We start from the raw sequence: 13,663 nt of genomic DNA, 5'->3' as shown, positions 1-13,663 counted from the left end.
AACCCAGGGTAGGTCTTAATTGTTTTCTCCATATCCATGAGGGATAGATTTTACCCAGCAAAGCAGAGGCATTGTTTGAATTCAAGATGAAGCAGAATAATGGGTTTAGAATTTATTTGAATTCCTTATATATTAGGCAGAAAATTAAAAATAATGCAGTGCCCACTAGTACCTTGTGGGGCCAGAGATGGAGTAATCAGGTTTTCCAAATTGGAAAGGGGGTGCTGTCATTATTCAGCACTCCTTTACACTTGGAATGATGTCTTAATGTCTTTTTCATTGTTCCAGAGTGCCAGTTTTGTAGCTCTGCAATGTTGTAGCTCACAGTGGGCTCTCTGAGGGCCCCAAGGTGCAGGCAGCACTCTCCACATCAGCACAGCCACAAGGGACATGTTGTCAGTTGTTTTGCCATCCCCAGCCAAGGGCTGGATGCCCCCAAAATACGTGAGGTCAGGTTATTTCCTTGCCCAGCCTGCTGTCTGGTCACCTGCACTTGTGCAAGGTCTGTGCTCAGTTAGTGCAATTAATGACCAGGTCTGGTTGTTCATCATTTCCACAGCTCTAATTTTGGCACAAGTGTGGTAGAAGTGGTGGCTGAGCTGTCATTTGGAGCAGAACTTCCTCTGCACCCATTCAAAGGGAAGGAGAATACAACATTTCTCACTCTTTTAATTTACCCCTCAAGCCTATTTATTGAGTGCCATATTTGTGAATCCCAGAGATGAGTCCATCATCATGTCCTCCAGTAAGTTGGAGAGGCAGACCCAATCTGTTCACCAAGAATGGAGTGCTGACTCTGAGAATACAACTTTTAGGCATCCCATATGTCTTCCAGAAAAGTTTTTTTTTTTTATTGCTTTACTTGGAACCCAGTAATTTTGAAATGTAAAAGAATGGGTAATAACTCAAGAAAGTGAGTGAAGGAAACTTATCATATGCAAATCCCACATCTCCAGCATCTCTAAATATTAACTCTAATCAGAGAATCATGGAGGGATTTGTGTTGAAAGGACTTCAAAGCCCATCCAGTTCCACCCCTGCCATGGGCTGGGACACTTTCCACTACACCAGGATGGTGCAAACCCCATCCAGCCTGGCCTGGGACACTTCCAGGGATGGGACAGCCACAGGGCAACCTGTGCAAGGACCTCAGCAATCTCAGGGGGAACAATTTCTTCCCAGTATCCCATCTAACCCCGCCCTGTGGCAGTGGAAAGCCATTCCCCCTTGTCCTGTTGCTCCAGACCCTCTCCAGCTGTCTTGGAGTTCCTTTCTAATCTTGTGCAGAAATCAGAGATCAAAACCAAATTACTAAAGCCACTGGTAGCAAGCTGGGAGTCTGTAGGAGGGATTTGGCAGTGCAGTGAAGTGACTTTTGTGCAGGTTTTGCCCTGAACTGCAGCTGCAGTGTCAGTTGGAAGAGACAAGGAGAAAAGGCACAGATTATAAATGGTGACAGATGAGATGGAGAGCAGATGTGATCAGTGCCACCATAAAGGACATCAGCTCGTTTTAACTGGCTCATTAGCCATGCAAACCTCAGCACTGGGATGCAGGGAGGGGTTGAATATATTCAGTATCTTAGGTTACTGTCCTCATAAAATCTGATCTTTTTCTTTTCTTCTGGACTTTAAACTTCTGTCTGCTGGGCCATTTCCACATCTAAATGGAACAAAATATTCACAGAATAATTCATCCTGTGGCACTGAGCCACCAAAAAGAGAGGAGTAGAGAGGAATAGAGTTAACCAGAAACTGATTGAAGAAAGAAATGTTACTGAATTTCTTCTTTTTACTTTATTCCTGAAATATTAAGACCCACTTTTAGAGCAAAGTCATCTTCCAGCAGTGCAGGAGAGAGTAGCCTTGACTATTTTATTTAAATTTGTTTTTATAATGTGAATTCCTTCCAAGTAAATTTGCAGTTATGACATCAGAGGGAAACTACATTACAAAAAAAAAAAAAAATCAGTAAATCAATTTAGGTGATAAACTGTTCCTTTGAGAGGGGCTCCTGGAGCTGAGCTTGGCCTTTCTGCAGGACAGACATCCAGCTGTCCTTCTGCAGGGGAGAGGCTCTGGGCTTTGTCAGAGCACACATCAGTCTCTGCACTGCAGTTATGACATTACACTTGGCAGAGCTGAGCAAAATGTGAATACACATCTCTTTGAAGACCAGATTCACTGGGCACAGTGTCAAATCTCTTGACTTGGGAATGTTTTCATGGGATTAGCTGGAAGAGGGGAGATGTGGGTATAAATCAGGGGATTTGGATGTTGGGAGGTTCAGAAGTGAACAGGACTGATTCTCATTTATTTTTTACTTGTCTTTTACTCTGGTGTTACAATGCCTTAACCCCAGAGTAATTTTAAACTCTTTAAAATCATTTTTTACCTGAGAACTGGAAGAGTTTAGATGATGCACAGATCTGGAAGCTTTCAATATTTTCTTTTGTATTTAATCTGCTGTGTTTCACTGCTCTTTGGTCCCACCAGTATTTCATCAGTGAGATTTGTCCTTTTCCATCTGTGACGTGAGGAATGAGGTCACCTGGGGACTGTGCTTGAGGTACCAACATCCAGCAGCATCTTGCTCTGCACCCAGAGCTGTGTGTGACTCATGTTTGGGTGGATGAGGGACACTTGTGTAGAGATCAGATCCAGCTTCTATTTTTAAGTGCATGGAGTGACAGGACAAAGGGGAATGGCTTCAAAATGACTTGAGAGTAGGTTTGAATTGGATATTGGGAAAATGTTCTTTCCTGTGAGGGTGGGCAGGCCCTGGCACAGCTGTGGCTGCCCCTGGATCCCTGGCACTGCCCAAGGCCAGGCTGGACAGGGCTTGGAGCAGTTTGGGACAGTGGAAAGTGTCCCTGCTTGTGGCACAGTGGGACTGGATGGACTTTAGGGTCCCTTCCAACCCAAACCATTCCATAATTCCACATAACCTCATTTGCAGCCTTCTCTTACCTTCCTTAGAGCTGCTGTAGGTGTGTGCTGGTTCATGCTGTGTTGGAATGGTTAGAGACTCATTTTAATGTCTTTTTTACATATATAATTATTTATCTATATACACACTGTATATATGCACATTTCTACACACAAACACCTCTGTGCCCATGTAGGCAGACTCCTGACCATGACAGGAGTTGATACAGGCACAGAGAGCAGATTAAAGCTGCAGGAGCTGAGCTGGCAGTGCTATTAATTTTTCACCAAAAAAAAACCAAAAACAACAACCTTACATTAAAAATAGAAAAATCTCTGATGATAAACTCTGCAGTGGTGAAATTCAAAGCATATCATTTCACTGAGCTCCTTGATGTAGAAATCATTACTGCCACTCTGCTGTATTAAAGGAAAAAAAAAAAGCCTGTGCTGTTGCAGTCTGGTTTAGTTTCCAATTAATGTTGACAGAACAAGTATTTATCAAGCAGCTGAAAGCCAAGGTCTGGGAAGCATTGCAGAGGCAATGCATTACTCATGAATACTGTACCTTATTCTGGAGTAGTTTGTACATGCCTTATTCATAACACCAAAGTCATGTCTGTAATGAAATTTAGGTGAATGCCCTTCCAACTGCAGCTGAAGAGCAGTTTGGGAGCTGACTGCACTGGTGTGTCACTGGTGAAGTTTCTGGATTTTCAGTTCATGCTTAGGATTAATGCAGCTACAGATCCAACAGAGCATTCCTAAACGTTCTCAAAGAGCTTTTCACCAACAAGCAGAAAGCTGGTGTTGTTTGCTCTGCTGTGATGTGGAGCACAGAGGCAGAGGGGTGGCTGAAGAGTCTTTGGGCACAGCCTCTCACAGTCTGGAGCAGAAGGATGCAGCTGCTGATGCCTGCCTGAGGATCTCCCCTGAAAGGGAAGGAGCTGAATGGTGGAATCATAAAACCTTGGAATGGTTTGTGTTGAAAATTACCCTAAAGGCCATCCAGTCCAACCCTGTGCCATGGGCAGGGACACTTTCCACTGTCTGAGGTTGCTCCAAACCCGCTCCAGCCGGGCCTTGGACGTTTCCAGCCACAGCTGCTCTGGGAAACTTGTGCCAGGGCCTCACCACCCTCACAGGGAAGCATGTTTTCCTGATGTCTAATCTGTACCTACTCTCTTGTCAGTTTGAAGCTGTTCCCCCTTGATCTGTCGCTCCAGATCCTTGTCCAAAGTCTCTCTCCAGCTCCCTGGTCAGTGAATTACAAGTTCTTGAGCACCACCAACCTTCGGGTGGAGCTGAACTCATTGGCCCCTCTGAAAACCCATCACAGCATTGTGAATCTGATGAGTTAATGGGATGGACTGAGGGTATTACAGCAGTTACAGGTTTTCATCATCTGGCAGAACAGGGCCAGGTTCAATCCAGCAATTGCTGTTCCACTTGACTTCCAGCAGTATCTGGCACCACTCAAGCTGTGTTTCTTAGTCCTTGTTTCCTTCTGATCTGTATCTCCTTCCTTCCCATGGACATTCCCAGGGGTTAACCACTGTAATGAGCATTTGTCTATCTTCTCTGATAGGAGACCTGAACTTCTCCTCCCATTCCAAAGAGGGGAAAAGCCAAAGGAAGGCAAAGCAACAAGCTTTGGGGTTAGCTCAAGGTGCTATAAGCACTTTCAGGGCCCTTCTGTTCCAGCTTTTTCTGTTTTGTCCCTTCTGTTGGTGCTGTATGGAGAGTTCTCACAGCACAGATGCATGGAGCAGAGGCACTCCCTTGCACTAGGACATGGTGATGGGTTTTCAGCACTCAGCTGAGGCATCAGAGCAGTGTTGTGATGGGCAGAGTCACCATCTGGAGAGGCTTTTCCTCCAGTCAGGGGAAGGATGGAGCAGTGGGATCCCAGCACGGGCCCTGTGCCAGGCCAAGGTGTGGAGAGCAGCTTGACAGACAAGAAGAGGGAGCTTTCTTCAATTTCTTTTTATGACCTAAGAGTGAAAGTACAGCAAGTCACTAAAAACATTTCAGCAACCAGTTGAGTTGATGGTGCCTCTATAAACAGGGGAGTGAAGCACAACAGAATTCCCCACCAGTGCAACGGTTTTATTACCTGTAAATGGGATGTGGTGCTCTCTCACCTGTCCAAACCTGGGGATCAATTCTTGCCTCATAAGAAAAATTATTATTATTTGTTTTTCCAGCAGGCACATTCTTGTCCTCCCAGCACCATGAGGGCTGACAGAGCATCCCTGGGCTCTGCTCACACAAATCCATGTGTTACCAATCCAAAAGGAGGTTCATTGGCAGGGCTCAGGGGACACCTTGCCAAAAACCTGGCCAGGGCATTAGAAGTCATTCACTTTTTTTTCTGAGTTTATTTTGAGATGGGTAGTATTCATCCCTGAATGGGGATGAGCTGGTAAATCCCCACTGCTGTGAAAGCTTCTATCTTGTGTAATATTTACTAGATGTTTGGCCATCCAAGGTATTTCTTTGCTTTGCCAGACAGGGATGAGCTAATAACATTTCCTGTCCTTAAAGGCCCTTTTAAAGCCACAGCTGATATCATATTTTATTTTCCTTGGCTGGAAGGGGTTAGATTGCTTTTAGTGCAGTCACATTTTTATGTACTTCCAGAAATGAAGTGGCTTAAAAGGACTCCCTTGGGATCAGCCAGAGGCTTAAGGAAGAATATAATTTTGTTGGTAAAACCAAAAAAACATCACACAGACCACTGAGGTCCCAGGGTGGAGCTTCTCTGGCTCCTGCTCTGCTTGCTGCATGTCCTGCTGTGGCATCCAGATGTGCCTGGGGCACCTGCAGGAGCAGGTATTTGCTGATCTCACCTAGAAATGGTATTAAAACTTCACATTTCTGCATCATGTGTGTGTTTTTTGTCTCTGTGGAGAATAATTTTCTTGCATATTTGAGAAGATTCAGCCATGTTGAACTTGCAGCATTGCAAGATGGAAATCTGTAAATGTTTAAAGGTTTAAAAATGTCCATAAAATCATCTTTAAATCAACAGAATTTATTGTCTGATAGATTTTTTTTTTTTTTGCCTTAAACAGGACTTGGTGTGTAGTTCAGTTAATTTGCTGTGGTTGTCAGTCTGGTAGGGCATTGCCAGAAGCATCTTTATTACTGGAAAAGCTGGAGAACATTTTTAGCAGGAGTTTTACAAAGCAATAAAGTTGTTTAATTCCATGGGACTGTCCACAGGGTAGTGAGTGCAGGTGTCATTTAAAGGACATTTTATTCAAAGTGTGGATATTTTAAATATAGCATTTTCTAGTGGCTTCAGGTTGGTTACAAGCTTTGCAAATGTGGTTTGCCTCTGTGAAATGACAATAAAAGTAGCACTTCAGCTTTCATTGCATTGTACCTTTGGTGTTTCTAAATTTACATCTACTCATAGAAAATATATATAGAAAATATATTGGGGTTTGTTTTGTTTGCTGTTTGCCAATGTCTGAGAGGTTTTGAGCTGTCAGTGATCACCAGTAATAAAGGATGCAATTAGTTGTTGGTTTACAAGTGAGAATTCAGCCAGCTCTGTTTCCCAAAGCTGGATGTGGTTGAAGGATTAGCATTTTTGTCTTCAAAAGTTGTTCTGTTGGTGTAATGAGAAATATTGACACGCTTTTCCTTCTGATTTCAGGAGTGGCCACACACTACTTGCCTTCTGGTTTTCTCGACAAGAAGGAAAATTAAACAGACAGCAGACTATTGAACTGGGACATCACATCCTCAAAGCACATATTTTTAAGGTAGCAAAAATTCAGATGAAGGTTTACACCAACCTCATCCACAGCACCAGCAGCGCTCAGTCTCATTGTGGGGTTGGTGTAAGGAGTGTGATTGCTTGAGGCTGCTGAAGCATGTAGAAGTGAGTTTAGAAAATTGGCTGTGGTACCTAAGAAATCCTTAAAATTAAACCCTCCTTCAGATGGTAAATTCAGCAGATAGCCTCCTTACCTAAAATTCCTCTCTCACCTCCATAAGATGCTTCCTGCCCTGAAAGATGAATTCTTGTAGCAGCATCTAGAAAAAAAGCATCTCTTAAAAAAAGAGTGGTTTTGAAGAGTCTAATGAAAATTTAGGTTGTAACGGGAAAATTTGTTGTTGAAATTGGCTGATTGGTCCATCCTTCTCTTCACACTGACATTTAAGACCTGGGTAATTGAAAAGCAAAACTTGGATGTGAATACCAATATGACCCATAAATTAAATATCATTCTTCCTGCTGGCCCAGGCACCAGAAGGTGGGAATGAGAGGGTGGATTTGTAAGGTCACAGGAAATGCAGATTTTCTTAAAAGTGTTAGGACCTGTGGGTGCTTAACACTAGTAAAAACAAGGCTGTATTTTTATCTGATCTCTGTATGATGTAGATGTTGTATGAAGCTGGGATTTGTTTTTGCTGTAGGATTCACTGTGCCCCACTGTTCTGAAGGGGGAATTAGAAAAGGAAGATGTGAGCTAAAAAATGAGAAGTAGGGCAGGCTTTTGCTTGAATGCTAACTAAATGATAATGGTGTTGAATGTACTTTTTCTTTAAGGGGTAAATGTCACCTTTTATGTCTTGCACTAATATCTAAGTGTATATATATATATATATATATTCTAATGCAACAGTTAAGATTTCTATAGCATATTATCTTTAGAGGGCTATTCTCAAAATATCTACCCTTTTCCTTTTCCTGATGGTGATTCAGGCAACTTATTTATAGGCTTGATAGTAGTATAACTATTTTTAAATTATTTTAACTGTTTATTATAAAAATGCTTTCCTTTTCCAATGTCACTGTCCTGACGTTCATGAAATTTAATATTGACCTCTAATGTCTTGTGTTGTGTCATTTCAAAAGCAGCATTTCACAGTGGCTCAAATTCCTGAGCTCTTTTTCCCTCAACACAAGCAGCAGGTATCTTTTGTGGTTTAGCTCCCTGAATTTTAAGGAAACAAGTACATGGAGCTGTTATTTATAAGAGCTTGTCTAATCTATTGCTTCTTTTGGTGATAAAACCGTTTCAGATGACAAATCTGTTGATGGCTTGGGTGATGCTGCAGATTATCTTTCACACAGAGAAATCAGAGGTTGCAGTTGACTCCAGCAAGGGGTTGGGATGATGATTCCTTCAGAGGAAAGAAACCCCACCTTGTGCTGAGGTTTTGTGGCATCATCCCAATCCCAGGCACACAAACCAGAGCTGGGACCCTGCTGCTTTGCAGGGGTGGGAGCGCCCGCCCGGCGTGCGAGAGAGCAGAAAGCAGGGTTTGCATTTCCAGACAGAATTCAGTGTGCAGTGCAAGGTGCCTGTGCAGTTTCCATGGAATCAGCAGGCTTTCGTGGGAAATCAGTAGCAGAGCAGCAGCACTCGGGGCATGCTGACAGCATGGCTCCTGCTGGAGTCGCCGTCCCACCCCTCTGCTCCTCCATCCAGCTGTTCACTCACATCTGTCGGCTGTGGAGAAATTGTGGCTCCTTCCACAGGAGGGAGAAACCTGCTTAAATATGTTCTGCCAATTAGGGGTGCTGGAAAATATGTCAGACCTTCAATATATTATGTGTAACCTGATCATGGGCACCAGCTAGAAAAGTTGGACACAATCTGGTACAAGATACCTGGCTGTGGTTGAAAGTTCCTGAATTTATCCCACTGTGAGCAGATACTGTGTACTTTATTTAAAAACTAAAAAAGCAGCAATCTGTGTTCCTGACATGGCATTTTGTGAGGGTGTTGAATGGATCTGGTTGCTCACACTTAAATCCTACCTTTCCTTGACCTTGGAGATGGCTACATTACCTTTACAAGTAATTTTCTGCAAGCTTATAAATTGACTGTGAAGGTCAGATATGGCAAATTGTCACATTGTCTTGGGTGTAGTCATAATTGTCCTGAAACTCCTTTGAAGTCCAGGAGGATGTGCCCAGTGTGACTGAGCACATTTGTAAGTGTGGATCTAAGTTCCTTCCTCTTTTTCAGGGTCTGAGTAAAAAAGTTGGGGTATCTTCCTCCATCCTGCAAGGGCTTTGGATCTCCTACAGTACTGAAGGTCTTTCAATGGCGTTGGCATCTCTGAGAAATCTCTACACCCCAAACATAAAGGTACTGGAGGAGGAGGTGGAGGGCTGGGGGGTTCAGAATTCACAAAAGAAGCTCCAGCAATGGGCAGTGACCATGCAGAGTTTTCACTGGAGTTGTGTCCAGTGTCCTGGCCAGGCTGAGCAGCTTGCTGGGTGTTTGTCCTGAGCTGAGGAGAAGCCTTTAGTCCTTTGAGATTTTTTTACCATGTGAGGTGGTCTGTCAGCTCCACTACTTTGACAAAGGATTTCCTTTTCATTGCAATGAGCAAATAGTGAGTTTGTGCCTGTGCAAAATGGGACTTTTTTCCTTCCCAAAGATGTGGAATGTGCTAACTGATGTTGGAATTTGTAAAGGGTTCTGGCTTAGATAGGCATGAACTCTGAGGTGACTCCAGATCCAACGGCACATGTGGATGTGCTGGTTCAGGCACTTCTTTTGCAGTGGTAAGATGAATGTGTTGAGTTAGGTGAGCCCATCTCTACAGCAGAAAGGATTTCAGACAGATACAGGTTTGGAATTGTTTTCTCACATGGGAGGATGTTTATCCCAGGTCCTTCCCACCCAGGCAAGGTGAGCTCAGTGTCTGTCCCCATGTCCCTTCCTTGTCACTCTCGAGCATCAGGTCCAGGCTTTTTCTCTGGTGCTGAGGGCAAAGGGAGCCGTGCAATGGGACAGCCAGACCAGCCCTAGAGAGGAATCCCATGGGAAGCGTGCTGAGTACAGCTCTCTCCAGCTGTGTGCTTTGATTCCCCATCCCCTCCATGTCTCCAGATGCTGCAGCAGGGCTGGAGTGGCTTTGTTCCAAAACAAAGGGTGGCAGCACCTTCAGACCACTTCCTAGCCACTTGGGAAATGATTAAATTGCTCCATCTGCATCAAGTGGGACCATCTATTGGGCAGATGGTTTTACTGAGCATTTTATGCCCTTTTGTTTGTTTGGATGTGTCAAGGCCCTGTGTGACCGTGTTCACAGTGGTTCTTGGATGAGGGAAGAGACAAGGATCTGACTTTATGTTTCATAAGGCTTGATTTATTATTTTATGATATATATTACATTAAAACTATACTAAAAGAATAGAAGAAAAGGTTTCATCAGAAGGCTGGCTAAGAATAGAAAGGAATGATAACAGAAGCTTGTGTCTCAGACAGAGAGCCCGAGCCAGCTGACTGTGATTGGCCATTAATCAGAAACAACCCCATGAGACCAATCCCAGATGCACCTGTTGCATTCCACAGCAGCAGATAACCATTGTTTGCATTTTGTTCCTGAGGCCTCCCAGCTCCTCAGGAGGAAAAATCCTAAGGAAAGGATTTTTCATAAAAGTTGTCTGCGACAGCCCTGGTTTCTGCTGTGGTATCACTCCTGTCTCTCTGTGAAGCTCAGCCTGAGGCTCTCCTTCCTTGCGCAGGTCAGTCGGCTGCTGATTTTGGGAGGTGCAAATGTGAATTACCGGACGGAAGTTCTGAACAACGCCCCCGTTCTGTGTGTCCAGTCTCACCTGGGCTACGCAGAGATGGTGGCCTTGCTCTTGGAGTTTGGGGCCAACGTTGATGCAGCTTCCGAGAGCGGCCTGACCCCGCTGGGCTACGCGGCTGCCGCCGGCTTCCTGAGCATCGTGGTGCTGCTGTGCAAGAAACGCGCCAAGGTAAAGGAGCCACAGTGCTCAAAAGCTGATCTGGACTGCTCCACACGTGCTCAAGGTTTGGTAGGACCTGCAGGCAGGACACGGAGCTCTTTGCTAGGGAGCGTCCTCCAGCAGATGAAGCCAGAAGCTGCTTTTGGTGTTGTTTTTTTTCTGCTAAAATGTAGTGGGTTTAAAAGTCCCACACCGACAGCAACTCCTGAGAGTCAGTAATTGGTGTCTGGAATTCAGGTCTGAGCTAGGAGCTGCCTAGTGACGCTGCACTGGTGACCTGCATAAGGATGTTCTGGAGAAATCCTTGAACTCCACAAGGTTAAAGTGGCAACGCTGCTTTTCCAGCACAAAACGTTCTTTAAATATCTCCCTGAGACACATTCTCCTAAAATTTTCATCAGGCTTGTCCTAGAAAAATCCCCTTTGTTTAGCTTTGTGATGAGTGGAGTTTTAATTGTATATTATGAGTCAAGTGAAAATGCTTTGTTGAAGAAGAAAATTATGCTGATTTTTGAAGCAGAGCCTCCTGGAAACAATTTGTGGTTTCCCTATATCTTTAATTTTAGTTCAAAAGGCAAAATATGGGTTTATGTAGTTTTGGTATGGATGTCAGGATGACTGAGGGACTGTTTAAATCTTGCTGGCTTGTGTTGTCTGTAATAATGTAGGGATGGTATGCAGGAAAAAAAGAATTTTGCTCTTGTTGGATATTTTGAGAGAGTTTAGTGACATAAGTCCTGCCACTCGTAGTTTTCCTTGAATATCCCTAACAGTACTGAGAAATACTCCAAAACACAATTTGGTGTAGATATTTGCAGAAAATTGCAGTACTGATTACTGAAGGAGTTGAAAAAAGAGAAATATTGATATATTATTTATGTGAATGTGTTGTAATATATTAAATATTTCTCATATGTATTATGTAACTGTAATTTAGCGTCAGGCCCTGGCACAGGTTCCCAGAGAAGCTGTGGCTGCCCCTGGATCCCTAGAAGTGTCCAGGGCCAGGTAGTAGTATTTCCATGCACAAGAAAATTTGAATGCTGGACATCAGAGCACAACAGAAAAAATATTTTTATAGTCTTTTGAGTTTTTGAAGAAAACTGGAGAAACCTAAAAGAAAAGTAATTCTATTTTCCCCAAAGCAAGCATTTGTGGCCAAGATAATGCCAGGGCCTGGGACATTGTTTTGGAAGTCTTTGTTTTCCGGCCATGGAAGTGATAGTTTACCAGAAAAATGCACATTTTGCACATGTGGCATTATTTTGGAACAGGGGTCGGAAACTCTGAAGAAGCAAAGATGCGTTGCTCATGATGTTGTTTAATTGCATTGTTTCATCTCTTTTTCAAGGTGGATCATTTGGACAAAAACGGGCAGTGTGCCCTGGTCCATGCTGCTCTCAGGGGACACTTGGAGGTGGTGAAGTTCTTGATCCAGTGCGACTGGAGCATGGCTGGCCAGCAGCAGGGAGTGTTCAAGAAGAGCCACGCAATCCAGCAGGCCCTGATTGCTGCTGCCAGCATGGGCTACACCGAGGTAGGACCTGCTCTGCCTCTGCAGGGAGGGACACCAGGGGTTGGCCTTTTCCTGCCCACTCACCTGAGAACGTCTGCAGGTGGAGTCCAGAGTACTTCTGTCCTGCTCTTCCTCCCTGTGCCATCCCAGTGTTCACAGATCCCTTGGCAAACCCTGTGGTCTGGGCAGGCATCCAGGAGAGGAAGGATAACAAGCCTTTAAGTAGTCAGAATAAACTTCTGGAGTAAACTTTTAAGATGGATGGACACACGTTGCCTGCACCGCTCCTCCAGCACGCATGGGGAGTGTGAGAAATGTAACTTTGGACTGTGTGTTGAGGGAGAGAAGAGCCAGAGAGCTTCCTCCTGCCATCCTGACAAAGATTTATGATGGGGAAAATTATATATAGAATAGTTCAGGTTGGAAGGGACCATTAAGGTCATTGAGTCCAACCGTTGAGCCAGTGCCAAGCCCAGCACTGCCATTAGTACTCCAAAGAGCCCCAGTGACCCACAGTTCCTTCTCCTTTCCTTAAGAATGAGTTTCTTTCCTACCAAATACCTCCTCTCAGCCTCACCTCCTGCAGGAGTTGCACCCACTTTACACACCAGGTCATCTCCAACAGATCAGACACAGTCACAGGGAGCTGACCCTACCAAGTCTCATCATTGCCATCATATCAGGACACTTGGTAAGGTTTTTTTGCTTGTACAGGGCAGCAAGTTCAGTGATTAATCTCAGAAAGAATATTTCCTTGATCTCAAGGTGCCAGGCAGAGACTGTTCCCTTCCCTCTGTGTATTACAAGCAGCTCGTGTGGTGGTGTCAGCAGTTCCTGTATAACACATTCCAGTTCATGATCTGACACATCATTTTGTTTCAGATCGTCTCCTACCTGCTCGATCTTCCAGAAAAAGATGAAGAGGAGGTGGAGAGAGCACAGATCAACAGCTTTGACAGCCTCTGGGGAGAGACAGGTGATTTCTATAGAAGCTGTCCCCTTCCCTTCCCTTCCCTTCCCTTCCCTTCCCTTCCCTTCCCTTCCCTTCCCTTCCCTTCCCTTCCCTTCCCTTCCCTTCCCTTCCCTTCCCTTCCCTTCCCTTCCCTTCCCTTCCCTTCCCTTCCCTTCCCTTCCCTTCCCTTCCTTTTCCATCTCTCTTGTGCCACACCTCTGCCCCCCAAAATACAAAAATCTATACTGACCAGACATCTTGGAGTTTCTCTATCAGAGAGGGGTTCTGATTAACTGGGACAGTTGAGAATGTGGATTTGGGATTGACGAATCACACACAAGCTGGGGAGCCATCTCAAAGGAATATGCACTTTTACATTAAAATTGGTGGTAGGTGTGATGGGAAAATGAGCAAAAATGAGCCAACCATCAAACTGAGCAGCCTTTTGTCTACATGAAACAAGTCTGTAAGTTCATGTAAAACTCAAGACTCACTTTCACATAACTGTATTATTTATTTTCCCAAAAGTAAAT

At 44.3% G+C, this 13,663-nt stretch overlaps 1 protein-coding gene across 1 annotated transcript in view; it reads left to right on the top strand.

The window, feature by feature from the left end:
• TANC2 (tetratricopeptide repeat, ankyrin repeat and coiled-coil containing 2) overlaps nucleotides 1-13,663 on the top strand; it is a 145,163-nt gene that overhangs the window by 114,060 nt on the left and 17,440 nt on the right. The window contains exons 16-20 of the mRNA XM_059489387.1: nucleotides 6,595-6,703; nucleotides 8,924-9,046; nucleotides 10,435-10,671; nucleotides 12,014-12,199; nucleotides 13,061-13,154. Of these exons, the coding sequence (XP_059345370.1) occupies nucleotides 6,595-6,703; nucleotides 8,924-9,046; nucleotides 10,435-10,671; nucleotides 12,014-12,199; nucleotides 13,061-13,154 (749 nt within the window). The remainder of the gene's footprint in view (nucleotides 1-6,594; nucleotides 6,704-8,923; nucleotides 9,047-10,434; nucleotides 10,672-12,013; nucleotides 12,200-13,060; nucleotides 13,155-13,663) is intronic.

This window comes from Ammospiza nelsoni, chromosome 26, assembly GCF_027579445.1.
Source record: "Ammospiza nelsoni isolate bAmmNel1 chromosome 26, bAmmNel1.pri, whole genome shotgun sequence".
NCBI lineage: Eukaryota > Metazoa > Chordata > Aves > Passeriformes > Passerellidae > Ammospiza > Ammospiza nelsoni.
The sequence above is the reverse complement of the archived record's forward strand: the minus strand, read 5'-3'. Positions and strand labels throughout refer to the sequence as shown.